At 40.4% G+C, this 27,154-nt stretch overlaps 1 protein-coding gene across 1 annotated transcript; it reads right to left on the minus strand.

Moving 5' to 3' along the window:
- Positions 1 to 1,063: 1,063 nt before the first annotated feature.
- Positions 1,064 to 26,589, minus strand: LOC137656717 (peroxisomal membrane protein 11C-like). Its single transcript, XM_068390951.1, has 7 exons — positions 26,450 to 26,589; positions 22,272 to 22,389; positions 21,664 to 21,775; positions 11,861 to 12,039; positions 7,584 to 7,643; positions 6,449 to 6,569; positions 1,064 to 2,312 (listed from the first exon to the last, which is right to left on the minus strand). The coding sequence occupies exons 2-7, from the start codon at positions 22,385 to 22,387 to the stop codon at positions 2,247 to 2,249; spliced, it is 654 nt and encodes a 217-aa protein (XP_068247052.1). The 5' UTR covers positions 22,388 to 22,389; positions 26,450 to 26,589; the 3' UTR covers positions 1,064 to 2,246.
- Between the last annotated feature and the right edge of the window lie 565 nt (positions 26,590 to 27,154).

Below are 27,154 nucleotides of genomic sequence, written 5' to 3' on the forward strand. Positions count from 1 at the left end.
GTACAAGTTAACTTCAAGTTCCATTTTCTCTTTTGTTTCATCTTTAATTTTTCAGATTCTGCTACTTTGATGGGAGTGAACGGCACGTAACCTTAAAACAATCTCTTCCCGGGAAAAAGTGTTAGGCACCAAGAACTGACCCAGCCCATGTACTATTGGTGAAGAAAGTCCTTCTCAAGAGAAGAGTGCCAGGGAGACTTACCTCTCTTGGTGGTCAAGAGGAGAAGAGCCAATGCCTTCTCTTGCAGGGGCTGTACTCTATTCCTGAGGGGTCCTTGAAGAAATCACGTCCATCACCAACTCCTCGGAAGGAAGACCTTGAAGTTCCAAGGAGGGCCAAAACAAATGCAAGGCATCATCAAACTGCTAAGTAGTAGTAACAGGAGACTCCCCAGGAGGAGGTGGTCTCAGGAGACTCCCCATGAGGAGGAGGTCTCCTTACCTCAAGACTTGCCCCCAAAGTTCACAGGTCACCACTCTTCTCTGGCTGGCCCTGAGAAGAAACAGACAGAGATGGGTCGAAAGGCAGCATACCGGGGGTAAGGGAAAGAACTCGGGATTTTGTCGACTTGGAGGATGACCCGGGTGCCAAAGGATCCCTTTCATACTTCTTTTTCCTCCTCCTGACGTACATGAAGGTGCCGCACTTTTTGCATGACACTTCCGCATATCAGGAGGCACCCTCACAAGTCACAGTCACTGAAGTTGCTAACACGCTGGAAACCAGAAAAAGAAAATTCTATTAGAAGAGTCTGCCAAATATCTAGCCAGCTAGAACATCTGCTCCTACTGATGGCTGCTATCAAAGTGACTACTCACTGAGCAAGCGGGGGCCCACTCTGGCCTACTACCTAAAACTCATTATAAAATTTTAACTGCCGTATTCCAGCTTCACTGTTAGCTGCTTCTATGTAAAGGACGAAGGCTTATATTTGTACCAGAACAAAATTCCTTTTATCCATGTTGCTGTCCAACATCTTTTAACTTTCAATTTTTTAGTGCAAAAGCAGGATCCTCCCTAGCTCTGATTGGTGTTCCCAACCACAGCATCAGGCTTTAAAGCCCAGAATTCATAAATCAATCAATCCAACAACGCTAAGCTGTATTAATGAAAATTTACATTGTCAGTGTGGTTACTGTAAATCAACATCAGTAAAATAAATTTATTTGATTAATTACTAACTTATAGAAGTATTACATAAGGGTTCACAATAAACACTTGGATGTACAGTATGAAAAATAAGAAAACTAGCAAGAATCAATGAGAAATAATGAGGTACTGTATATACCTTTACAAGTGAAAGTGTCAATAATGACATCTGGAACTTGAATAAAAAATGCAGTATGAAAAATAATTGCCCCACAGTACCAAACAATGACATTACATTGTAAAAGTAGAACAGAATGATAATTGGTAATGTAACTTACAACTATAACTGACATATGTTTCATTAAAAATACTGATTAAGGAAAATCATTCCTCAATAAACCAAGGTCTAAAATAAACAAACTGAGCTGCCCAACAAACAAGGGTTATTTCCTTATTAAAATATTTCAAATAAAATCATACCAACTCAACTATATATACAGCATATACAAAATCCTTAGCTTTTCAAATGTAATTGTAGCATATCTCGCCAATCGGGCAACATGACAAAAACTACATTTCCACAAAGCATCCATACGTACAGTAATCCTAAATTTCATAATTTTAGCATTTTCAAAACATTTAAGCTATCACAGTTTACTAATCTATGCAATTTATTGAACCTTCCTAGTATATGGCATAAATTTTTGGTTTAATGTCTCCCAATTATTTACCAATCAAGTTTAACTTGTAGGGAATATAATTGCTATATAAATACAACCTGTATAAGTATTTTTGTTGGAGAAATTGTATACCTTTTCAATTAATGTAGTGACCTATGGAATGAAGATGGTGCAATCATGCTTCCACCTTTTCAATTAATGTAGTGACCTATGGAATGAAGATGAAGCAATTATGCTTATAATGTGCTTGTAAACCTTAACAGATGTTTTCAAAAATAAGGAAAATCCTAAATGAAAATAGTGACAAGATTTTCACATTTGTACTCCCAGTTAGTGTTCTCACAGTTTAAAAGTACTGTAGTAACCTACCTTCCAAACAAAGTAACTAGAATTTTGCAGGCTAGCATAAATCTGGTCCAATATATCCAAATACAGTACATGAATATGATATGGCTACCTGCAAACTCATAATTTCACTACTTTCCAGCTGTCAGGAGCTTTCTAAAGCCTATGAGGGATGACGTCAGTCCAAGAAGACCAACCTGCGGATGAAAATACTTATTAAACTGAGCTTGAAAAACTTGTATTACCAACATTTTAAACTACACCCTGGGTCTTTTGAAAGAAGCTTGCCAAATGCATTGCTTAACCCTTTTACCCCCAGACTATTTGGAAATTTCCAGCCCTTAACCCTCAGGGGGTTATTTTTTTCCCAGCACATTTTGCAGTACATTTTTTTTAAATTGTTCTAATAGCCTTAATTTTTGTCATAGAGAGGTCAGGTTGGTCTCATTCTCTTAGAAAATGCCTGAATTTTCTCAAAAAAATTATCAAAAATATGAAAAAAAAAAATTTTATAGCATTTTTTTGCAAGGACATACTGGTACGTCCATGAGAGTAAAGAGATGGCTTTTGTGAAATGTACCAGTACGTCCTTTGGGGGTAAAAGGGTTAAGAATGTTTCTTGTAATTTAAAATAAAGAAAATCACAATTTTCTACAGTCATTTGTATTTTCCTAGCTATACAAACCTGAGTCCTTTAATAGAAGTATGGTTTCATCAAAACTGGATATAGTTGTAAACTTTTAACAAGGTGTCAGTAGTTACTGTTGAGTGGCCCACCTGACACTATTGAGCACTCACTTTGACCTTCAGCCTAGGACTTGCATGGTGGTTAAAGCAGGAAGTATAACTTGCAGGACTGGTTTGTATACAGTAGTTGGGAACAATACAAATTACTTTTAAAATCTGTGATTTGTTCATGAACAGTTTGTATACAGTAGTTAAAAAACAATACAAAATACTTTTAAAAACTGTGATTTGTTCCTCTCGTCTTTTAACAGAAGACATAATTAGGAGGGAGGAAGGTCCTATAACCAAGCTGGCTGATTATCCAGGGAAATGTTAAAGCACTTTGGTCCTGTACAGGAACAACGGTGACGACATGATGCCTGTCAACCTCCTAACGGCAGGTGTTAGGCTAGGTCACTACTAGCACTTTGGTCCTGTACAGGAACAATGGTGATGACATGACGCCTGTCAACCTCCTAACGGCATTTGTTAGGGTAGGTCACTACCAAGAACTAGTAGCTGGTAAAGGAAAACCTATATCCATGTGGAGAATATGTTGACAGAAGTTATGGTTATGAAAAATGAGTTGCATCCATTTGGCCATAATCTCCATTCTGGGAAGAGGGGTGAGAAAATTTATAAATAAAATTTACTTGTAACAAGAGTAGTTCACTCAAGTGGCTTCCCTACATCTATCATCCAATCCAACAACTGAAGCACCCCAAGAAAGGGGAAGAAAGGAGTATAATGGTAAGTCAATTTACCTGTTATTTTAGACTAGCGTTGCTGCTACTATCTTGGACGAGATTGTTCTTGTCCTGTGAAGGAGGTATATTTGCTACACAATCTATTGAGCAACTATCACCAGGCCAAGGATATTGGTATCGAGGGACCTGTGACACAGACGGTTCTGCCATTACCAGAGTCTTTCCTTCAACAGTACACCTCTGACAGGTTCTTTCTGAGAGCACAAGTAGATACGATTTGTACTACTTCTTGAACACAATCATGGGAGGGTCTCTACATTTCCTATCCACTAGGGAAAAGATGTTTAATTGTCTTGCAATGCCATAAATAAAAAGTGCTCTTAAGATCTTCCATTATTCTTTCCGTTATAGGAGGAATTGTAGCATCTTCCCAGAACCTTGAGGCTGGTCATTCTGGTTACCAGTAGTCAGTTCTTGTAAGGAAGAGATGATGAAGGATCTTTAGGTGTGAACGGTTGGTTTCTAGGTCTTATACCTGAACTCCTGCACTGAGGTGGTGGAGATCCTCTAATCTAAAAAATTATTTGTACTGGCAAAGTTATGCCAATTCCTACGAACTTTGTTAGGACTAGTCTAGCCAAGGGTATTCGAGGGTCGAAGCCTAATCCCATTCGTTCAGCTGTTCAAGTGTCATTGTTTGAGAGGCATGCAAACTAGTGAAACATTTCCTGCAGCTTGAATTACCCTGTAACTCCATGTAAAGTAGTCTTGACGATTTTCACTAAGGGCCCAGACTTAAGACATAGTTGAAAACTTAGCTGCATCCTTCATTACAAAGATTGAGGCGCTTCCTTGACGAAGGAAGAAATAGCTGGTTTATATACCATTCGGTGTGGCGCCACTCACGAGGGATCAGGTTCATGCCAAACACCATTGTCGTCAACAGTTGTAGAGTGATCAGCAAAAACAGAAGATGGGCAGAAAGGAGGAAGCATGTAGAATCACTATGGATGTTGTAAGACACCCTCTAACTGGAAGTTACTACCCAACCAAATGGCCAGCCAGTTGGGCGATGGTGAAAACCTAAGTACAGAGCCTTTTTGTAACGCAATGATGAAGGGATCACAAATGGTCCTATCAAAGTTACTGCCGACCGAGTGTGTCTGCTTGCACAGTCCCCCTACCTGTATGAAGTTTGCAAAAAGCTCTATCTTGTTGCTCAAGTAGGTGCCTGTTTGCTAAGGGTCTTATGAAATTACCTCATTTATTGACAAAAGTCACAAATGAAAGCATGTTATCTCTCATAACACACAGTACAGTACTTTATCAGCCCTACTTCCTCTTCCCTCAGGCAATCATGTACCTCTTGTGTGCCCCCAACATAATTGGATTTGTCTGTGAATTGCCAGATTTCTGGAGTTGATGTTCAAGTGAAGCTCCCCTGGAGAGGTAATTATTAGTCAGAACCAAGACCGATCATCCCGTGTTTCTGATTCCACTGAAACCAGAAGGTATGGAAATTGCTGACTGCTTACCATAATCCTGGTGCAATTAATGGTGTGAGAGCCCATGAAATTGTTCCTCAATGACAAGGGAAGATACAGAAGAAAATTTTACCATTGAGCTAGAAATTCTTGGTCCGGTAGCAACAATTGCCTTGACTTTCCTTTGTTTACTGAAACGAATGTTCAACATGTTATGAGCTAATTCGTTCCTCTATTTCCAAGGAGACAGAAGGCAGGGTTACCAATAAAACAGGATTCTCGAATTGTGGCAGGAGGAGATAATTTCCTTGGTCTGGGAGCATTGCCTCCAGGGAGACCAGACAATCCAATTGTTGAGAATATTTGAAAGGTAAGTCTTGAACAAGAAGACACCAGAAAAGTGAGCACAAATCCTTGGGGAAAAAGGTAACCTTAAGCTTAAGCCATTTCCCACAAAGCCTAAGAAGGCTGGTAAGTCTAGTAAGGTGGTGGCATTGGGAGCCGTGGCTGGAAAGTTACCCTGATCCCTGATCAAGACCCTTGTGCCAGTGGGTCAGGGGACTCGTTCCTCCCTCAGTGTCAGTGGTTGTGCCCTAGCCCTGTTCGCGGTGGGGTCACAGGGCCTTGTGAGTGTGCTTTCCCCTTCTGTAACAATGTGCCCCAGTGCTGTCTCTCCATTGGGGCAATCCATATGGTTTTCCATCCGGGGTTTGTTGTGGTTAATGGTTGCTAAGACCTTGACCGCTCTGCTTGCAACCAGGATGAGGAAGAAGCATTTGCTATGTTCTTCCTCATCCTCCTCTTTGTCCTCCAATTCTCCGGGCACCAGGTTCACCTATTGCTTTCCGAGTACATAATGGATTTATAAATACTATATATGTAAATCTATATTGTGGGTTTCTGAGGGGAGATAAATTTTCTATTTATCCTATTTTATTATTTTTTGTTAAATTAGTAATTTTAGGTTGACAGTATTAAGTTGATGATATTTGCAAAAGTTTGTTCCCAACCACCATACAATTTTTATATAGAGAATTGGTTTTGCACTGAACATAACAACAGTTATTCTCAACAACAGAGACTATTCAATGACATTATTGTTTTAGTGCACTGGGTAAGATGAACCCATACTGTATTCTGTACGAGCCAATTCCTTACATTAGCTCATCTTCCTGCCAGAAATACAGTAAAGTGCTTTCATCTAATTAGATAAAAATTCTAGTATCTTTGAGGGATTGAAAAATCATAAATAAGTGGAAATATTTGTATTTTTGAAGGATTGGTGAATCTCTTGTAAGTATAACATATGAATCACAAGTGAAATATGTTTACAAGCAAAAATTAACTTACAAGCAAAAATTAACAAGGGAGACTATTCATAGTTACTTACAAATTCTGGCTGCTACACAGACTTACCTGCCATGAAGAAAAGGGTTTGCACCAAGGTCTGCACGGCAACCAGTTAATGGCATTCAGAAGATCAGCTCCCTGCATTGCCAGAGTCAAATATTCTTCAGTATACTTGACCTCAATTCTCCTGTGAAGTAAAATTCCCTGTACGCAGTTTGAAATTTTTTATATAATTATCTAGAACACTGCACAATAATGAACTCTACTTTATGATACTCTCTTTCAGTTTCATACACAAAAGTCTCGCCATACCAATTTAAATATAACGTAAAGTACTTTATACTGACAATCAAAAGGATAATCAAGCTTCCATGTGTGCAACAAAAATGGTTAAAAAATCAAACCCCTACAATTGCCTTAGCAAACTAACATCATCCTCTGAGGGGATTAATCAATACTGTATCTGGAATAACAATGCTTATAAAAAACAAGCAGGAGAACCCATTACCTAAAACTGTCTACCTTCAAGTAACCCTTGAAATACAATTTTGCCCTTTTTCTATGCTTTTGTACATTCTGAGGAAGAAGATTTTTAATAAATTATTATTCTTAACTGCCCCAACACTTTGCAACCTTCATTCACTCTCTGATGTACATCTGCTTCCACTCCACCATTTGCTGCAACAACAGACCCCAAGTATTTAAACTGATCCACCTCCTCAAGTAACTCTCCATTCAACATGACATTCAACCTCGCACCACCTTCCCTTCTCGTACATCTCATAACCTTACTCTTACCCACATTAACTCTCAACTTCCTTCTCACACACTCTTCCAAATTCTGTCACTAATCAGCCAAGCTTCTCTTCTGTGTCCTTGTTTGAATGAATGGAACCATTATGTCTCTAATATAATCTCACTTCTTTGTAAATTGGTATATCATAATTTTCTACATCCCAACTGACATGAACCAAATGTCCTGATACCTATCTTGACTTTTCAGAAATATCTGAACTTCACTATAAGGCTAGTTCTAACGATTTGTTTTTGATTGAGTGAAAAAAATTGTAAATTTGCAAAGTTTCATAATTTTGATATCTATATAAAATAAAGAACCTACTGTACAGTACTTACGGCACACTGGAAACAGTATCCTCCTGTGACAATTGAATGATAAAACAAAACTTCATATCAAACTCACCTTTCTTCCTCTGGCATTTTTTCCTTCTGTTGTTTCAGAATTGAAATCTGATGAAGAGATCTGTAATAAAATAAAATTACCTGTTAAAATACAAAATTAATAAATACATATATTATCAAAATGCTACTAAAAGACACAATCATTTTGTCAACTTTACCCTTTGATGGGGTTTAACACAATATGTTTACCACACTCTTCTTACGTTTGTGCGCTTTCTACTTCAACTCCCATGAGATCATGATTTTCATCTAATCCATTTGTTCATTTGTTTAAGATCAGGCCCCTGTTTTATGAGACAAAGGCTGCATTTTTTCATGATCAAGGGCCCTTGGCTTTCTTAGAGTCTACTAACAGATCCAATATTATTAAAATTATCTTGCAAATCATTAGCTTCTCTAGCATCGGAACATTTTCAGATTTAAAGGAAAACAGGTTAAGATCCCAAGGACTGAGAAGGTGGGGTCATATAATGAATAGGGAGAGGAATAATCTATTGGAGAAGAGGTATACTTTAAGTGCAGTACCCAAAAAATTATGAATATCATTTAGCTTCATGACCTTTCAGACAGAGAAAGTGTTTAGGGAAAACATGAGTAAAAAACCTGAAATAATGATGATAAATTTCTTAATCATCTATGCATAAGTCTCATAGAAACTTTCCTGTAACCTTTTAAATTACTGAAATTCAACCCTTCAAGTCTATATGTCGACAAGCATAATTTTTGTCGGAGTCAAATCGTTAATCTAATTAGATCCAATGATTTATCATTAAAGACACTATAACTAGTCTGGTTTACTTGAGAAGACATTAAGTATCTGCCTCCAATATCACTGCAGCCAATAGTGAAGGAGAGAATATACTTGTCCCCAAACCACAATGCACCTATATTAGTTTTAATCAATTTCCTTCATTCATTTTGTCTGCAATCATTCATTTTGTTTCCTTAGCAAATTCACACAAAAATTAAAGCTAGTACAGTATGTCGTATTTGAATATTAATTTTAGTTTTTTTAAATTCTCATTTTACAGTCATCTCCGAGAGTGATATCTTAGTCATCAATAAAACAGAAAACAAAATCAATCTGCTAATTTGATTTATATCATGAAAAAAAAAATAATATATTTTCTATCAAGCACTTTCATATAACTCATGCACCTTATAAATATTCCCAGAGTTTATACTACAGTAATGCAGTTGATAATAATCAAACAAAATTTAAAAAACAAGAATGATTACAGACTATGAAAAACAAAGGATCATATCTTAAGAAGACAAACAGCTTCTTCACTAATCTTAAGAATGGTGCTTGATATGAAAGCAATTGCATATCTGAAAATTCAATAACAAAAAGCAATAACGAGAAATTCAACTCTCCTGTCCTAACGACTAGGAAACTAGACTAACAAGTGCTGAATGTTAAGGGGACAAAGGTTAGTAAGTAAAAATGACTAGCTAATCAACCATTAAAATCTCCTTGTTAACACACAAGTGGTCACTAATAAGACATCAATACGCAGTAGCCCAATGCCTCGGCAAATTACTATACATCCATGTAAGTGACAATGTGGGCTTTTCCAGCACTTAACTATAAACATTTGCAGTATATCACTAATCTATGTTTTCACATTAGGTACTATCGTTATCAGGTTAGATGTCATATCAGTTCTATCCACTCTTCTCTTAGCAGTTTCAGCCTAAATTCTCTAACAGTTCAGGTTCTTATCTACAACCTTTCTCCATTGCTTTCTGGCTCTTCCTAGCAAATCCTCATGTCACTTTGCCCAACCATACCAGTTCTGGAGATTTTACTCTACTCTTCAGCCTCTAGACAAATTTCCTGCCAAAATTCTCAATATTTAGTGGTCACCATCTCATAATCTCTTCCATTTTTTTTTCTAGTGCTTGTGTCTTTACTGCATTGATGAACGCATGCCTTTTTCATATATTTCAGCTTTGTTTATTAATAATTCCCTTCTTTGTCAATATTTAATGAATTCCTTCCCTCTTCACCCAGATTGAGGGAACAATACCGTAATCATTATAACGTTTTTTTACTAGAAAGCAATTTACTATAATAAAATATTTTTGCTGACATTCGATTCAAGAGCATCAGTACTATTTCCCGTGTTTTACCAGGGTACTCTAAGGATGCTAGATTGATAACAGTTTGGAATCAATTTAAATAAGGAAGTGTCTGGATAATAATGGAGGCAAGATATGGCTCACATAAAAGGCTAGACCACATGGCAATTTCATAAAAAATGCACAAGGTAAACCAGAAGCAAAAGTAATCATTTCATTCAATCCCACAAAAGAAATGTGACAGAGAGTTGATGATTATTCAGACGGAGCACATTTATGTTACAGTTATGTGAACAAAGATCGTTCATGAAAAATAGAATAAAAAACAGTTTCCTATGTGTCAAGGGAAAAAGAACCAATGCTATTAATGTTATACAGAAATAATGTCATACAATCCTTTCTTAAATCCCTCTCCTGCTCCTCATATAATCCAGTGAACCATAATATAACTATCAGTAGAATTCCATCTGATATGCCTTCACTAATCTGTCCAAATAAGTCTTTAACATTACATTAACTATTCAAGAAAGACTGGTCTTCTTGGAAAAAAAAAAAATCTTTAAAACATTTCACGATTCATATCAAACATATTTGAGGAACAGAGTTGCTGACAGGTTGTGTCCTCAGTTACAAGTTGCAGATCTTTGGTATGATTTGCAAGAGTAATTTGTTTAGCTTATACATAAATCTTCAATCTACAACAATTTAAAAAAAATAGTCACCATGAAGAACTTGAAACTTCTACTCTCTTGCCAATACACACGAAAGAGAGAGTCTTAAAGAAAAGATCCATATGATACCCTCCTCACATTAAAAGTAGGCACATGCACCAGCAAACTGAGGATGATGACCAACCCACCCTGGGATCTAGTGAATAAGCAAGACTGCTCGAAGCTTCCTTCCAGACTGGACAAATCCCCCAAGGAGGAGAGTTTCACAAAATACTGAGAAGCTACTTCTCCAATTCTCTTGCCAAAGCAGGAAAGAGATAGAATTGAGGGAAAAACCTTATGATACCCTCCTCATGTTAGGAGGAGGAGCATGTACCCATGCCCTGAGGATTAGAACTATCTTACCCTGGAACAAGTCCCAAGAGAAGCTAGACGGCTTGAAGCTCCCTTTGAGCTTGGAGCATTACCCTGGAGGTGGAGGGATCTAAACTCTACCAAGGAGCTTCTTCACCAGAGGCAGGCAAGAAAGTGCATGATCTACTGAAAAGTTCTTTGGACAGAGACACGCATTCTCTATGACTCCCACCATAGAGAGTGTCTCTCAGAACCCACATGGAAGCTAGTAGAATGAAACATCAGGCTCTCACTCACTTGACTGACCCTGACGGTATAGTGGGCAAATACCATCACTCCTTCCCAAAGGAGGAGAGCGATTGCTATAAATCACAAGGAACTTTTAGCGACAGAACTTCCTGCACTACTATCTTCTTCGCAAGGAAGTAATGTCTGATGAAGGGAAAGGAGGAAGTCGAAGAGATTGGTAGAACAGAGGGTGAACTTTCCTTCCCTTACAAAGGAAATAAAGTCTGGGTGACTGATAATGACTGCGCTCCCTCTGAGGAGGAAACTACATTAGCTTCATCTTCTGTAATGCAAACTACTAAACTCAGAGTTTTATTCCAAGAAAAGCACTGGGAACACTCACTGACAGGGATCACCATCTGGGAAACACTAGGCATCCCTTTACAAAGATACACAAGACATGGGGTTCTGGAGATTTGTATCCTGCTAGGAAAAAAATTCACATCACCACATGCCTATCTTTCAGTGAAATAAAATAATAACACCTACCACAAATGAAGAAAGGAAAAGATCCAACAGTTGAGAGAGCAGCGCAATGGTATGTCTGCACATGTTACAGCAAAAAAAAAAAAAAAAAAAAAAGGTAGCTATTCCATTATCAACCAGTTACCTTGTTAATGATTCAATGACTATTCCAGGGCTGCTGAAAATAATCCCTATTTCAAAGAATGAAAGTTTGTACACTCATAGAAAAAAAATGACAAAAGCACCATGATTTACCAATGTTGGATATCACAGTAATATCTTTAGTTGGGATTTCAATTGTGATTTCATAGTTAATAGCAATTTTTAAAGCTACTATATTAAAAATCTATGTGCACCACTAAAGTCAATCACAAAAAACCATTATATTCATATTTCTGGACCAACAAGACATTACCTTATTATTGTTAAACTAAGTGAAATAGCCCAAATCACTATGCAAAGATTCCATAACCTTTCAGATTTTCCTCGTAACACTTTTACATCTTGGAGCCAAGCTATGTGTTCCACAGGGTAATACAGCACATCAACAATGTTATTAGCCAATTTCAGCACACGCTGAGTCTGATCTTCACCCTGCAACACAAAAACAAATGACAAATGTTTTTATGTAATTTTTACAGGTTTCATATGCACAAATTACTTTATGGGTTACCTATTCTGCAAATCAAGGTAAATACCAATGCCGACACTACTGATTACTGATTGGGAATCAGTGACAATAAAAAAATTTTTTTAGTGAGGCTAATTTGCAAAGACTCGAAGGGGGCCCTTTTAGCTCGGAAAAGTTTCCTAATAGCTGTTTGATTGGAAGTATTTTTGTCCGAATATCATCCTTGTTTTCAAATAATTACCAAGTAATGTGAAACGAAACTTATTAACTAACCTATATTTCTCCCTCAGATATAGGTTTTGTCAATAAATAAATGTTAACAAATACAGTGAATATATTATAAAGTAAGGTAAGGAGGTGTATGTTGCGTTTATGGATCTGGAGAAAGCATATGATAGAGTTGATAGGGAAGCAATGTGGAATGTGATGAGGTTATATGGAGTTGGTGGAAGGTTGTTGCAAGCAGTGAAAAGTGTCTACAAAGGTAGTAAAGCATGTGTTAGAATAGGAAATGAAGTGAGCGATTGGTTTCCGGTGAGAGTGGGGCTGAGACAGGGATGTGTGATGTCGCCGTGGTTGTTTAACTTGTATGTTGATGGAGTGGTGAGAGAGGTGAATGCTCGAGTGCTTGGACGAGGATTAAAACTGGTAGACGAAAATGATCATGAATGGGAGGTAAATCAGTTGTTTTTTGCAGATGATACTGTACTGGTAGCAGACACAGAAGAGAAGCTTGACCGACTAGTGACAGAATTTGGAAGGGTGTGTGAGAGAAGGAGGTTGAGAGTTAATGTGGGTAAGAGTAAGGTTATGAGATGTACGAGAAGGGAAGGTGGTGCAAGGTTGAATGTCATGTTGAATGGAGTTACTTGAGGAGGTGGATCAGTTTAAGTACTTGGGGTCTGTTGTTGCAGCAAATGGTGGAGTGGAAGCAGATGTACGTCAGAGAGTGAATGAAGGATGCAAAGTATTGGGGGCAGTTAAGGGAGTAGTAAAAAATAGAGGGTTGGGCATGAATGTAAAGAGAGTTTTATATGAGAAAGTGATTGTACCAACTATGATGTATGGATCGGAGTTGTGGGGAATGAAAGTGATGGAGAGACAGAAATTGAATGTGTTTGAGATGAAGTGTCTAAGGAGTATGGCTGGTGATGGAGAGACAGAAATTGAATGTGTTTGAGATGAAGTGTCTAAGGAGTATGGCTGGTGTATCTCGAGTAGATAGGGTTAGGAACGAAGTGGTGAGGGTGGGAACGGGTGTAAGAAATGAGTTAGCGGCTAGAGTGGATATGAATGTGTTGAGGTGGTTTGGTCATGTTGAGAGAATGGAAAATGGCTGTCTGCTAAAGAAGGTGATGAATGCAAGAGTTGATGGGAGAAGTACAAGAGGAAGGCCAAGGTTTGGGTGGATGGATGGTGTGAAGAAAGCTCTGGGTGATAGGAGGATAGATGTGAGAGAGGCAAGAGAGCGTGCTAGAAATAGGAATGAATGGCGAGCGATTGTGACGCAGTTCCGGTAGGCCCTGCTGCTTCCTCCGGTGCCTTAGATGACCGCGGAGGTAGCAGCAGTAGGGGATTCAGCATTATGAAGCTTCATCTGTGGTGGAATTGTGGGAGGTTGGGCTGTGGCACCCTAGCAGTACTAGCTGAACTCGGCTGAGTCCCTGGTTAGGCTGGAGGAACGTAGAGAGTAGTCCCCTTTTTGTTTTGTTTCTTTGTTGATGTCGGCTACCCCCCAAAATTGGGGGAAGTGCCTTGGTATGTGGATGGATGGATTGTGATGGTAAGTCTAAATTTGATAACATCCGCCAAAAACAATGATGGTATTCAGACAAAAATACTTCTGACCAATCAGCTATCATGAAACTTTTCCGAACTTGAAGGGCAACCCTGCAAGTCGATGCAGATCTGACTCACTGAAAAAACTGACTACAGTGATTGAGATCTTCTCAATTAGGTGGTAAACCGTTAGCTACAGCTCAAGACTTTAGCCTAGAATTTCATCTCCAGTAGGAGCTAATTGATGGTTTAAGTTTATGCAACAAAATTTCCCTAAAAATTTTGTCCATACAAATTACAAACAAGTAAATTTCAAAATGACAAATAGCTATAAATGACAGCCATTTGAGCAACAGTTTTAACAGTTTATTGGTGATCAATATGAAGTGGGCTTCAAACTTATGGTAACATCATCACAAATTTCTAAAGTAATTTGTATTTTTCCTAACTATATAAACCCGAGTCCTTCAATAGAATTATGACTTCAGCAAAGGTGGAACGGCCACTAAAAATCTAAAAAGGTAGTTACAAGTAGCAGCAGGTGGCCAATATTCCCAGCCTACCAGTTAGTCAGCTAATCATTAACATTTGATCTTGGGGTTGGGACTCAAGAGATTGATCAAGGAGGGAAAAGTAACTTAGGGCGTGACTCGGCCCCATTAAAACGATGTTATTTTGGGGTTACTTCAAACTCCTACTACTTCTTTATCTATTTATTTTTTCATTTAGAAACCATTTGAAAAGGAATTTTATACACTAAAAGTTGTACATGCAAAATTTCCTTAGCAATTTTATTTATATACTGAACTGTATGTATTATTTTTTCAATATATAGAGGTCACTTTTAAAGTTGACTATTTTTCATATTGAAGTTTTTTGTTTTTTCAAGTCAATAAAATGTACAGATGGTAGGCTATAAAATTCGCTATCATTTTATGTTTGAATGAAAAAAATTAGTCAATATTAGATAAAAAGTAGTAGCAATTATTCTCCGAAAAATGATAAATTTGGAAGTAATTTCCCTTTTTCCTCACGATACAAACCCCTTCAAGGGGGACCCGAAAGTCCCAAGGAAGGCCACAAAAGATGCAAAGCCTCTTGAGATGCAGACTCCAAAAAATGAAAGAGGCTTCCCCGTCTCACTACAAGAAACGGGAAGAACTTTCTGACCCAAATGGTGTCAAAGGGTTAAAAATCCATCACTCTTACTCAATCATCCCTCAGGAGGAAGGCTATTGAGAAAGGACAAAGGGGAGGGTACCAGGAGAGAAGGAGAAGTCGTCCCAGGACTTCTTCGACTTTGAGGAAGACCCCGAAGGTGAAGAATCCCTTTTAGACTTCTTCCTCCTAACCATACTGCTCCAACTGGGAGGATTGCCTCCCGACACTCATCGCACGAAGAGGCCTGTGTGCAGGAGTGTCCCTGGCATGAAGGGAAAAGTAAGTAAGTCTCCACCTTGGACATGAATGTAGCACATGAGGGGCTTGTCACACCCAGACACACACCACATGTTGTGCATCCTCAAAGCTTGCACACTGAACATGCCTGAGAAAGAATAAGGAAAAAGTTTTAATTTACAGCCGGTTCGAAAAGCATGGAAGAGAATGTCCACTCTCAACCACAGCTGAAATCAAGGGGAGTTATAATGAGTGAGTGGGAGTGGGGTGCTTCCCTACTCCCCACTGGTAACAACCGGTATGGTTGTTGACAACTCTTTAGGATTTTTCGTAGCCATGTTTCATCTTACGCTATTATCCTCACTTTTGTAAAGAACGAGGGTTAGTATTCGTATAAGAACTCATCGCAAGTTTAATGAAAACATTCATAAGAATTTCAAAGATGACATGCAAGGAGCTGATTCTTAAAAATCCACATATCACAAATAATAAAAGCAAACACATACACGTACACACAACGACATTATATAACCATACACACAACGACATTATATAACCATACGCATCACTTTCTTTTTCTATTGGGCTAAAGTACTAATTAAGAGCTGATTGAGTAGTTTGTCTTTCAAACTTTACTACTTACTGCATCTTCTTTCTAAGCCCTTGCTCTTTTATTTCTTTCCCCATTCAACCATCTTGAAAACTAAAATTTATTACACTGCAGCATTATCATTTAAAAGTAGTTTAACCAAATCATTTCAGTGTTTTGAAACTCATAGGGCAAACATGAAGTTGGTGAATATTGGAGTAAGTCAATGCTCAATAAGCTCAACAACTTGGTGGGATGAGAAAATAAAGTTAAAGGAAAACAGGTGAAAAATAAAACACAGGAACAATCACAACCTGCAATGGGTCTCCTCACTAAGTCATTCTAAGATGCCTTGATTGAGTCATATTAACAAAAGCATCAAATTTTGTCTCTTGTATATATTGGAACAACTATCACAATTTTCTCTTTTATCTCCACATTTATTTTCCATACCCAAACAATAATACCAAAGATCATACATGGCCTTTTCACTTCAGTCCGATCTTGCAAACCTTTCCCTTTACACAACAAACAATCACAACAGCACCTTAAGCCAAGACTAGCCTTCTGACTATTTTATGCAATTCAAAATTACCATAGTTTTACAGACCTTAGACAATTATGCTTTCTGCCTTTCACTTTGATCTCTTCATACAGTAAATACTTCAAACCCGTTCTTATCATCTTATCATCATAAATGTTTTTCTTACACATTTTCATCTCTCGTTTCCTTTTCATTACTGATACTATTGAGAAGTATACCAAAACCAAAATCACATTTTAAAAACTCTCACAGGGCTGGCCAAAGGGTCTCCTGGTCAATATGGAAAAGTCCCAACTCGTCCCATCCCAAACTATAGTATATCTAGGTATGGAGATTCAGAGTCAAGCTTTTCGGGCTTTTCCGTCGGCCCCCAGAATAAGTCAAGCCCAAGGATGCATCCAGAACATGCTAAAGAAGGACCGATGTTCAGTCAGACAGTGGATGAGTCTGATAGGGACGCTTTCATCACTGGACCAGTTCATTACGTTAGGGAGACTGCACCTCCGTCCCCTTCAATTTCACCTAGCTGTTCACTGGAGAAAGGACAAGACGCTAGAAGCGGTCTCGATCCCCATTTCCGAGAAGATGAAGTCATCGCTGACTTGGTGGAAGGACAATATCTACCTCAGAGAGGGTCTGCCCCTGGCTGTTCAGACCCCCAACCACGTTCTCTTCTCGGACGCATCGGACACGGGCTGGGGTGCGACATTAGACGGTCGGGAATGCTCGGGCACTTGGAACTCGGATCAAAGAACGTTACATATCAACTGCAAGGAGCTACTGGCAGTTCATCTGGCCTTGAAAAGCTTCAAGTCCCTCCTTCTAGGCAAGGTGGTGGAGGTGAACTCAGACAACACCACGGCCTTGGCGTACATCTCCAAGCAAGGAGGGACCCATTCTATAACGATGTACGAGATCGCAAGGGACCTCCTCACCTGGTCAAGAGATCTAAACCTGTCTCTAGTAACGAGGTTCATTCAAGGCAACATGAATGTCATGGCGGACCGCCTCAGTCGGAAGGGTCAAATCATCCCAACAGAATGGACCCTACACAAGGATGTGTGCAAGAGACTATGGGCCACATGGGGCCAACCTACCATAGATCTCTTTGCAACCTCGATGACCAAGAGGCTCCCAACTTATTGCTCGCCGATCCCGGACCCAGCAGCAGTTCATATAGATGCTTTTCTACTGGATTGGTCCCATCTAGACCTTTATGCATTCCCCCCGTTCAAGATTGTCAACAAGGTACTGCAGAAGTTCGCCTCTCACGAAGGGACAAGGTTGACGTTGGTTGCATCCCTCTGGCCCGCGAGAGAATGGTTCACCGAGGTACTTCAATGGCTGGTGGACGTTCCCAGAACTCTTCCTCTAAGAGTGGACGAAGCTCTTAGAAGCCAGTCGTCCCAATAGAGGGAGGCTCTGATGTCTGCTAAATGCAGGAATTTGGCAATATTCCTCATCAGTTTCGTAAAGACAAGAGGCGCCGTGCTTAGGCCAAAGCACAGGGCTTGAAATTGGTAGACAACCTTCCCGTAAACGAACCTTAGAAAAGGTTGGGAATCTGGGTGGATGGGGACGTGAAAGTAAGCGTCCTTGAGGTCTAAAGAGACCATCCAGTCTTCCTTCCTGACCGCTGCTAGAACAGACTTTGTCATCTCCATGGCGAACGTCTGCTTTGTGACAAAGACATTCAGAGCACTGACGTCTAGCACTGGTCTCCACCCTCCTGTCTTCTTTACCACTAAGAAGAGACGGTTGTAGAAGCCCGGGGATTGATGGTCCCGGACTTTGACTACCGCTCCCTTTTCTAGTAAGAGAGACACCTCTTGCTTCAAAGCTAGTCTCTTGTCCTCCTCTCTGTACCTGGGAGAGAGGTCGATGGGAATCGTTGCTAGAGGGGGCTTGCGCAAGAACGGGATCTTGTACCCTTCTCTGAGCAACTTCACAGATTGTGCATCTGCGCCCCTGTTCTCCCAGGACTGCCAGTAGTTCTTGAGTCTGGCTCCCACTGCTGTCTGAAGAAGGTGGCAGTCAGACTCTGCCTCTAAAGGACTTGGTACCTTTCTTCTTACTCCCACGTTTCCCTTCGGCACGAGCACCTCCTCTGCTGGAGGCTCTGCCACGAAAGGGCGGAATAAATCTTGACGCTGGAGTATCCATCCTGGGTCTAGACACGGAGGGCAAAGGGGTGGCTTTGCGGGCAGATGACGCAACCAGGTCATGCGTGTCTTTTTGAATCAAGGAGGCAGCAATCTCCTTGATCAACTCCTCTGGGAAAAGGCACTTCGAGAGAGGAGCAAACATAAGCTCCGATCTCTGACATTGAGTAACTCCAGCTGACAAGAAGGAGCAAAGGTTTTCCCGTTTCTTGAGGACCCCGGAAACGAACGAAGCCGCAAGTTCACTGGAACCGTCCCGTATGGCCTTGTCCATGCAGGACATAATGAGCATGGAAGTTTCCTTGTCAGAAGGGGAGGTCTTCCTGCTCAACGCTCCCAAACACCAATCCAAAAAGTTAAACACTTCGAAGGCTCGGAACACTCCTTTCATCAGATGGTCTAAGTCTGAAGGAGTCCAACAAATCTTGGAGCGTCTCATGGCCAGCCTGCGGGGAGAGTCTACTAGACTTGAGAAGTCGCCCTGGGCAGAGGCAGGAACTCCCAAGCCGAGAACTTCTCCCGTGGCATACCAGACGCTCGATCTGGAAGCGAGTTTCGCAGGGGGAAACAAGAATGCTGTCTTCCCAAGGTGCTTTTTGGACTGCATCCAATCTCCCAACACTCTTAAAGCTCTCTTGGACGAGCGGGCGAGGACGAGCTTCGTAAAGGCAGGCGCGGATGACTGCGTGCCTAAAGCGAACTCAGATGGAGGAGAGCGTGGGGCTGCAGAAACAAACTGATCAGGATACATTTCCTTGAACAGTGCAAGAACTTTTCTAAAGTTCAAGGAGGGAGGCGTGGTCTTGGGTTCGTCGATGTCCGTGTGCGGGTCGTCAAGGTGTGCAGCGTCGTCATCATCAGAGAGTCCATCGTCTGAATGCTGAGGAGGAAGCGGCAAAGGAGTAGGAATTGGCTGGTCAGCTGAGTCCGGCAGCACGGGTGCATGCGTGACTGCACTGGACGCAACGTCATGGAACTGTTGGCCAGTCTGTGAGCTGGCAACAACCATAGCTGCGCGGGGGCGCAAAGCGTCTACTCCTGACTGTCTAGTCTGCTGTGGGCGAGTAGTGGTAACCACAGTGGGTTGCGGAGGTTGACGCACCGCGTCAAAACAAAACAACTTAGGTTGTTGTTGTAACTCGCGAACGTCAACGGAGGGTTCCATGCGTCGCTGAACGTCAACATGCGGCTGGCAAGGTACACTGCGCATGGGTGGCGGGACTCTCACAGCTGGAGTGCGGGAGAAGGTAGCCTCAGCGTCTGCTGGACGCACAACCGTGATTGGTTGTAGGCTAACGGGTGCAGCGTCAACCTTCTCCGCACGAAAGTCCTGCATTAAAGATGTTAATTGTGTCTGCATGGACTGCAGCAAAGACCACTTAGGGTCAACAGTAGCAGGTGCGGCAACAGACGGTGTTACTGCCTGTTGCGGTACCGCTTTGCCTCTCTTAGGAGGTGTGCAGTCATCAGAAGACTGCAGCGAGTCCGAACTGACCCAGTGGCTACAACTGGGCCGTTGGATTTGCGCGGAAGGGACCGACTTGCGTTTAAGAGGTCGTGAGACCTTGGTCCATTGTTTCTTCCGAGAAACATCTTCCGCAGACGAGGAATAAATGGGCTCTCTCGTCTTCTTGTGGGTGGGGCGATCTTGGCAAGATACGTCCGAAACCACGGAGGGAACGTCTGTCCGCTGATTAAAGCCTGTCGAACCCTTTGGTCGTACGACATTGCTTCTCCCCTGGGCTTGGGAGCTAGCAAGAGGTCCCGGACTGGGAGGACGACAGGCACGAACAGACGCACCCTCAAGCGCAACACTGACACTTTCCACAACACTACCACTCACTTTGTCACTACCCACTGCACTCTTACCCTTCAACTCCTTGACGTCTGCCATGAGTTGGTTACGGTCACTCGCCAATGACTCGACTCTCTCACCCAGAGCCTGGATGGCACGCATCATATCTGCCATCGAAGGTTGTTGAGTACTAGAAGGGGGATCAGGAGCAACCACTACAGGGGAAGGAATAGGTTGTGGGGCATGGGGAGAGGAAAAATCAACGGAGCGAGATGAACTTCTCCTGACTCTATCTCTCTCTAGCCTACGTGAATATTTCAGGAATTCGAGAAAATCGAATTCCGAAAGCCCAACGCATTCCTCACATCGATCTTCCAATTGACAGGTTTTACCCCGACAATTGGAACAAACGGTGTGCGGATCGATAGAGGCCTTCGGAAGACGCCTTGAACAGTCCCTAGCACTACACTTTCTGTATTTAGGGACTTGAGAAGGGTCAGCCATCTTGAATTAGTCAAAGGGGAATTCAAAATCTATCCAAGTCGTCAACAAATAATCCAAAATTCAATAAAAGAATGCAAGGAAGTATTGAAGATAACCTCTGCAAAGCGAAAGCTAATAACTAGAAATGTGTACTTCACCAAAATCTGTGAAAACCAATCCAGTAAGCAACAGCAAATTTAGTAGGTCTTGCCGGTGGCACGACAGAGAGAAAATTGGTTCTGTGTTTACATGGAGTACTTGAGTACCTGCTCGACAGATGGCGCTGTTGATGTACACCCCCACCTGTATAGCGATCGCTGGCGTATTTTGACCGTAGGTTTTTCTGTCGGGCAGCAGAGCCGACAGCTTATATGATCACCGGCTAAGTTTAATATTGAAAACTGTAATTTGATAGGCTACACAGATACTGTATATGTATGGCAATGGTTTGCACTGTATGATGATAATGGTAGAGAAACAAACAAGATCAAATTAAATCCTTTGAAAACTAGTCTTGCTATGAGAATTCATGAGATAATCAGTTCCCTTTCACCCAAATATTAATCATCAAAACTAGTAAAAAATGAGAAAGCTGGTTAAAAATACTGTAGTCTAAAATATGCTTAGGCCCATTAAAGTATACACTTAAATGTACTGTGACCTTTTCCTTAAAAAAAAATACAAGTAAAAACAAATGGTTTCATAATCTGAATCAATATAAAACCAAATCACAAATCACAGAAATTCCCTAAATTCAACCTACACTAAACTAGACAAAATATGAAATTGCAGTTACTACAGGAAGCACAGGACAGGATTTCTAATTGTCTCTCTTACCCTCTTTCCAAAACCATAAGAGAAGGAATACTGAAGCATAGAGAGGTCATCAAATAACCTCAAGATCACTCTTGCAGACCCTAATTGTGCACTGACAACTTCAGCAGCAGCTCTGAAATTATATATGAATAGTTATTATACTTAAACTTGTAAGCTTTAGAAAATTCAAAAGATATATAACAAGAAAAGTAGCAAGATGCAGGTTCCAGAGGCTGATAAATAAACTAGAATGTTTTGTGTATGAGAGAAGGGGAGAGAAAAAATGCAAATTCCCATAAAACAGTGATGAAAGGGCATATGTGCTGACTTTGACTAGATGGGAATTCAGGCACAAAAAAGTTGCCAACAATGATCAAAGCAAAATAGGTTTTATGTACAGTACTTGAAAAAGTGGGAATATACTCTCCACAAGAACATGATAGAAGAGAATGCAGAGACCAACCAGGTATTTGAACACATTGAAGGAAAATGTGATAGAAGACACAAATAGGGTAGAAAAATGTACAGTAGTAAGAAAGCCTGTAGGTAGAAGCCGAGTACAATGAAATTCCCATTCAAATAAGTACAAGTCGGAGAACTGCATTTAAAGTAGAGAAATTGAAACTTACCGTGTATTTTTCTGTGCAAAAGGTGTTATAAGCAGTAATCCATACTGGACGGTCCTCATGGTTTTCTCGCGTCCTCGGTAGCTTTCCAGCACGGATACGAAGTCTTGCAGACTCATTTCTGTTTAGAATAAAACCAAATAAACAAAACAGATAAAAATACAGAATCTACAGTATATAATAAATCAATTGTAAGACACTATACTATATTACCATTCTTTTATGTTCTACATACCAACATAGTTTTAATTTAAAAAAAAAAAATAAGGGATAGTATTTCTAATCTAGCATCAGTAAAGTACAAAATTTTAGGGTAATACACTATATCAGACATGGCCTAAAATAACAGGCATAAGTAAATAAATTCAATGCATTGATCAGATACAGCATACAGTACTGTAGTGACCTAATCTCACATTGCCTAACATTAGCCAATGGTCAACCCAACCTCAAGTATCCTGGGTCTGAAGCTACACTTTTCCATATAAATACCTCAGAAAATAATTAATTTATTTGTATTTTTCTTAGTTATACAAACATGAGTCCTTTAACTAAGGAGATTACTTTGGCAAAGCTGGAATCGGTCGTTGAAATTGGATAACAAGCAGTTATCTGAATGGAGGATGTGGAGTAACCCACTTCCAGTCAGAGAATACACAGTATTGATCCTTCAGCCCAGGACTTAGAGGGGTGGTTGAAGAGGGAAATTAAATTAAAGGAATCAGGTTTGTATAGCTAGGAAGTAAATACAAATTACTTTAAAAATGTATTTGCTCCTATGTGGCATACAAACTCTCATCCTTTCAATACGGAGACTCACTAATTGGAAGGTTTTAATTCTTTCATGGAAGCATTCAATGCTTGCTGTGTAGAGAAGTGAAGCAAGAACTACTGACAACCTCTATCTGTCTATCACAAGGATAAGAAACTGATAGGCCTTGGCTTGTGGAAAGAATTGTACCAGATCAGTCGAGATGAACAATTCCCTGGAAGGGGATGTCGATTAGAATCAAATACTAAGTACCGTACATGGGTTGGTATAAGATTCACAGGGGAGATATACTTGTTTGGATACAAAGGATGGTACTCTGAAGTACAACTTACCAGCATCTGGTACGACGCACGTAACGATTAACCACTTCACCCCAATAGAGGGGAAGAAGAATGAAGAAGAAGAGCCAGTTATACAACTTTTCATTCCAGACTCATGTCTAAATTTTACCATAGATGATATGCATCCTTGTCCAGAGGGAGCTGGGCTGCTTACACAACCGCTTGAGCAGCCATCACAGACCCAAGCATAAAGGTGTCACGGGACTTGAGAATACTGTATACTCTTATAAATAAAAAGCCATGAAAAGCATCTATCTTTTCCAGACACCTGACTTCAACACCTGGACCACTAAATCATTTCTCTAGAAAGCGAGTGTGTGAGCTCTGGTCCGGGCTAGCAACTCAACTCTCTCACCAGCTTTACGAATCAACTAACAAACCCAGAAAGAGACCGTGTTTCTTGACACCTCTTTCTTGGACCTGCCAGTGCTAATGAAAAGTCTTTGACACTTAGGCCTGAAGTGTCGGGTCCTTCTCAGGTAACACCACAAAACCCTCATGGGACACCAAGAGCCTCTCCTCTTGATCACCACCAGACGCCTCCCAGAGGGAGGGGATGAATTAGGACTCGAACCTGGGCTCGTGAGCCGCTGGATTCTGAGCCTTGGCCACAAAGTCTGGCACAAAACTGAAGGCCTCCTCCCATTCATGAACATGGGTGACTACATGAGAGAAACCGTGCAACTCACTCACTTCTCCGCCGATGTTAGAACTAGTAAAAAGAGTCTTGACAGTCGGATCCCTATCTGACACCCTCCTCAAAGGTTCAAACAGGATACACCTAAGAACCTTGAGGACCAAAATCATGTCCCACTCCAGGAGCCTGAGATCCTGGGGTGGACAAGACTGCTCAAACGTCCTCACAAGCATAGATAACTCCCAGGATTGATTGACTGATTCATTGATTTGAGGTTTTCTGGCATCCTGACATCTAAGGTCATTGACGCTGATAACTCCCAGGAAGCGGAGAGGTCTATACCCTTCAGTCAAAAGACCATAATTAAGGCTGAGCAGTAGCTTTTGACAACCGCAACTGAGAAACACTTCTCCTGGCGATGGAAAACTAGGAAAGCCGTGATCTGTGCTAGAATTGCTCCAACCATTCCTTATACAACACCAATAGCAAAAGATGGTCCACTTACCTCCTGACCACTGGTTGAGCTAGGAAACAGTTTAAAGAGAGTCCAAGGCCGAATACTCCATGGCCACTGATACAGAGGAGTCTCTCCGAGACAACAAGAGCCCCCTCTCAAGAGCACAAACTGACGGGTTCACCAGGAGAGGTGTAGATGCAACGTTCTCTGCCTCTCTCTCCAAGCGCTCCCACCGCTGAGACTGCTGTTGACAACTCCCGCAAGGACCTAGACTTTGGTTTGCTGTGGCCTGCCCTTGAGAATGATGGTGCCCCTTTCAACACATAAACTCCCCGAGGTTCTAGAAGCCGGTAGATTTAAGAAGTCTTCTCTTCCTGCTGTTTCTGCTTCAGCTGTTCCACTGGCTGAGGAAATATGTGTTGTGGTTTCTCCCAATGAATGTGTCCTTGCCTGCTACAGAGAAGGAGACTCCTTCTCCCACCACAAATAGTTTTCCTACAGCCTACAAATCCTCAAATTCCAACAATCCTAGAACAACCACTAGTGAGGGAGCCTATGTAGAATGACATGAGAAGTCTAAGAAGACATCATGAATGTCCAACTGGAAGTTCTTAGTTGTGCAAGAGTGACTGAACTGCAGTACTTCCTCTGTTTGCTGAAACTAATGTTAACAGCATAATCAAGTCTTCTTTACATGATTGGCAAAAGGAGGTCAATTATCTTTGTTCAAGAGCACTGAGAACAAGTTGATTGTCAAGAAAACCTCGAGGAGAGTTTTGAACAAATAGGTCCTTTACCAGAAAGGAGAGCGTAAACGCTGGAGGCGTTAGACAGCCTGAAGCTCTGGCTTTGAAATCTAAAGGAAAGCCTACATGATATGGAGGAGATAATTCTGATGGACAGAAGGATTGATGTCTAGCTGTATATATTCAGGTTCACTCTCTACTGGGCGAAATCAAAGTGGACGGGGTCTACCCTCTACCTACCATTCTCTGCTACTGCCTTGATAAAAAGTTAGGAGCCTTTGTATAACAGCGGCCAGTTCCTCCAGCCTGCATAAAAAATGAACACAACTAACCTAAACTCCTCCCCCAACCTAACCTACAAGCCATGTCCTTACCTACTTACCTAACGGAATGCTAACGGGGCCCCCGCGACCCCCTTACACTGCCGTATTCTTTGTCAGCCGTCATCATACATACAGGTGGCCGCTATCATACATACACCCCAAAAGTTTAAAATGGCATTTCAGTATCACTGACGTTATACACCTATTAAAGATTATAAGTTTGTGTTATTTATGTTACAGTATTTAAATAATGATTCAAACGGTTGTTGTGCATATCACATTCATTATCTCTTGCCAGTATCATAAAAACCAGCTAAAAATTACAGGAACCTTGAATAGTTTCCCAGCTGGTTATCGTAGTTTTGTAAGCATTTTTGTTCGTTATTTTGTGAAAATCGCTCATTTATTGGTGTTTCCCGACTTAATAACCTTGGTTTCCCACTGGAACCCCCATAACTGTTATTATTTATGGGGGGTAGAAAAACTCACGAAGTTTTAATCGGAAATGGATAAAACACAAGATAAAACCTGGGGGGAATATATACGATTCATGTATTTGGCTATAATTAAAGTATTAAATATTTACCTTAAATTGTAAACCAAGCGGTGATATTGTATACATTTACCATATACCTTAAAGTGCTCTTCAGAGATACAGGGGAGGGACAGCTTAATTTACACTAGATTTCCTCTTCCAAACAAGAGAGGGTCACAGTTTGGTAGAGGTAAAGGAGACAAGACCTAATTTGACCCAATAAATAAAAAAAAAAAAAAAAAAAAAAAAAAAAAACGAACGTGATAATCGAACTATCCTTAACACTGTTACCTGAAAAGTCATTTAACTAATTATGTTATAACAGTGATAAATGTATATTATATCCCTGTAAAGTGAAACAATTTACTACTTGAACGTCACAGCATAAAAAAATGATATGATAGATAGTGACTTGCAGATAATCTGCCCTTTTGGTAGTGTCACAGTGACACATGTAAACAAACATCTATTGCGGCCACTTTATAAAGTATGAGAAATGTGCAAAGCTTCTTGCTTATACACTATTATTATTATTATTATTATTATTATTATTATTATTATTACTTACTAAGCTACAACCCTAGTTGGAAAAGCAGTATGCTATAAGCCCAGGGGTTCCAACAGGGAAAATAGCTCAGTGCGGAAAGGAAAAAAGGAAAATAAAATATTCTAAGAAGAGTAACAACAATAAATATCTCCTATATAAACTATATTAACTGTTATTATTGTGTATAGAGCTAGGGAAAACTGTTTAAGATTAAATGATAGGAAAAGAAATGAAGTAGGGGGAAGGGTAGAATGTAAGCTATGTGGGGCACTTAGTGAAGACTTCTTGGCCCATTTCATTCTTGACTGCCCAGACCTCAGCGATGAAAGGAGGAAAATAATAAAATTATAACACCCGTACGAAGAAGAAAAGAAGAAGATGATAGGAAACGTGCTATTTAAGAAAGAATGAATAGAGAAAAGAAAGAATATATCTATCAGATGTGGGGAAAAAAAGAGAGAATAAAATAAAAGAATTAGAATAAAGAAGAAAACCAAAGAGGTGCCGATGGAAAAGAGAATCCCTCCG

This window comes from Palaemon carinicauda, chromosome 17 (assembly GCF_036898095.1).
Source record: "Palaemon carinicauda isolate YSFRI2023 chromosome 17, ASM3689809v2, whole genome shotgun sequence".
In the NCBI taxonomy this organism is placed as follows: domain Eukaryota; kingdom Metazoa; phylum Arthropoda; class Malacostraca; order Decapoda; family Palaemonidae; genus Palaemon; species Palaemon carinicauda.

Excerpts from the sequence above, each read along its gene's own strand:
- LOC137656717 (XM_068390951.1), bottom strand. The coding sequence starts at position 22,387 with ATGAGTCTGCAAGACTTCGTATCCGTGCTGGAAAGCTACCGAGGACGC. Across the intron at positions 7,644-11,860 it reads CTTAGTTTAACAATAATAAG|ATCTCTTCATCAGATTTCAA; the intron begins GTAATGTCTTGT and ends ATTTTATTACAG. Across the intron at positions 6,570-7,583 it reads AAAATGCCAGAGGAAGAAAG|GAGAATTGAGGTCAAGTATA; the intron begins GTGAGTTTGATA and ends TTTACTTCACAG.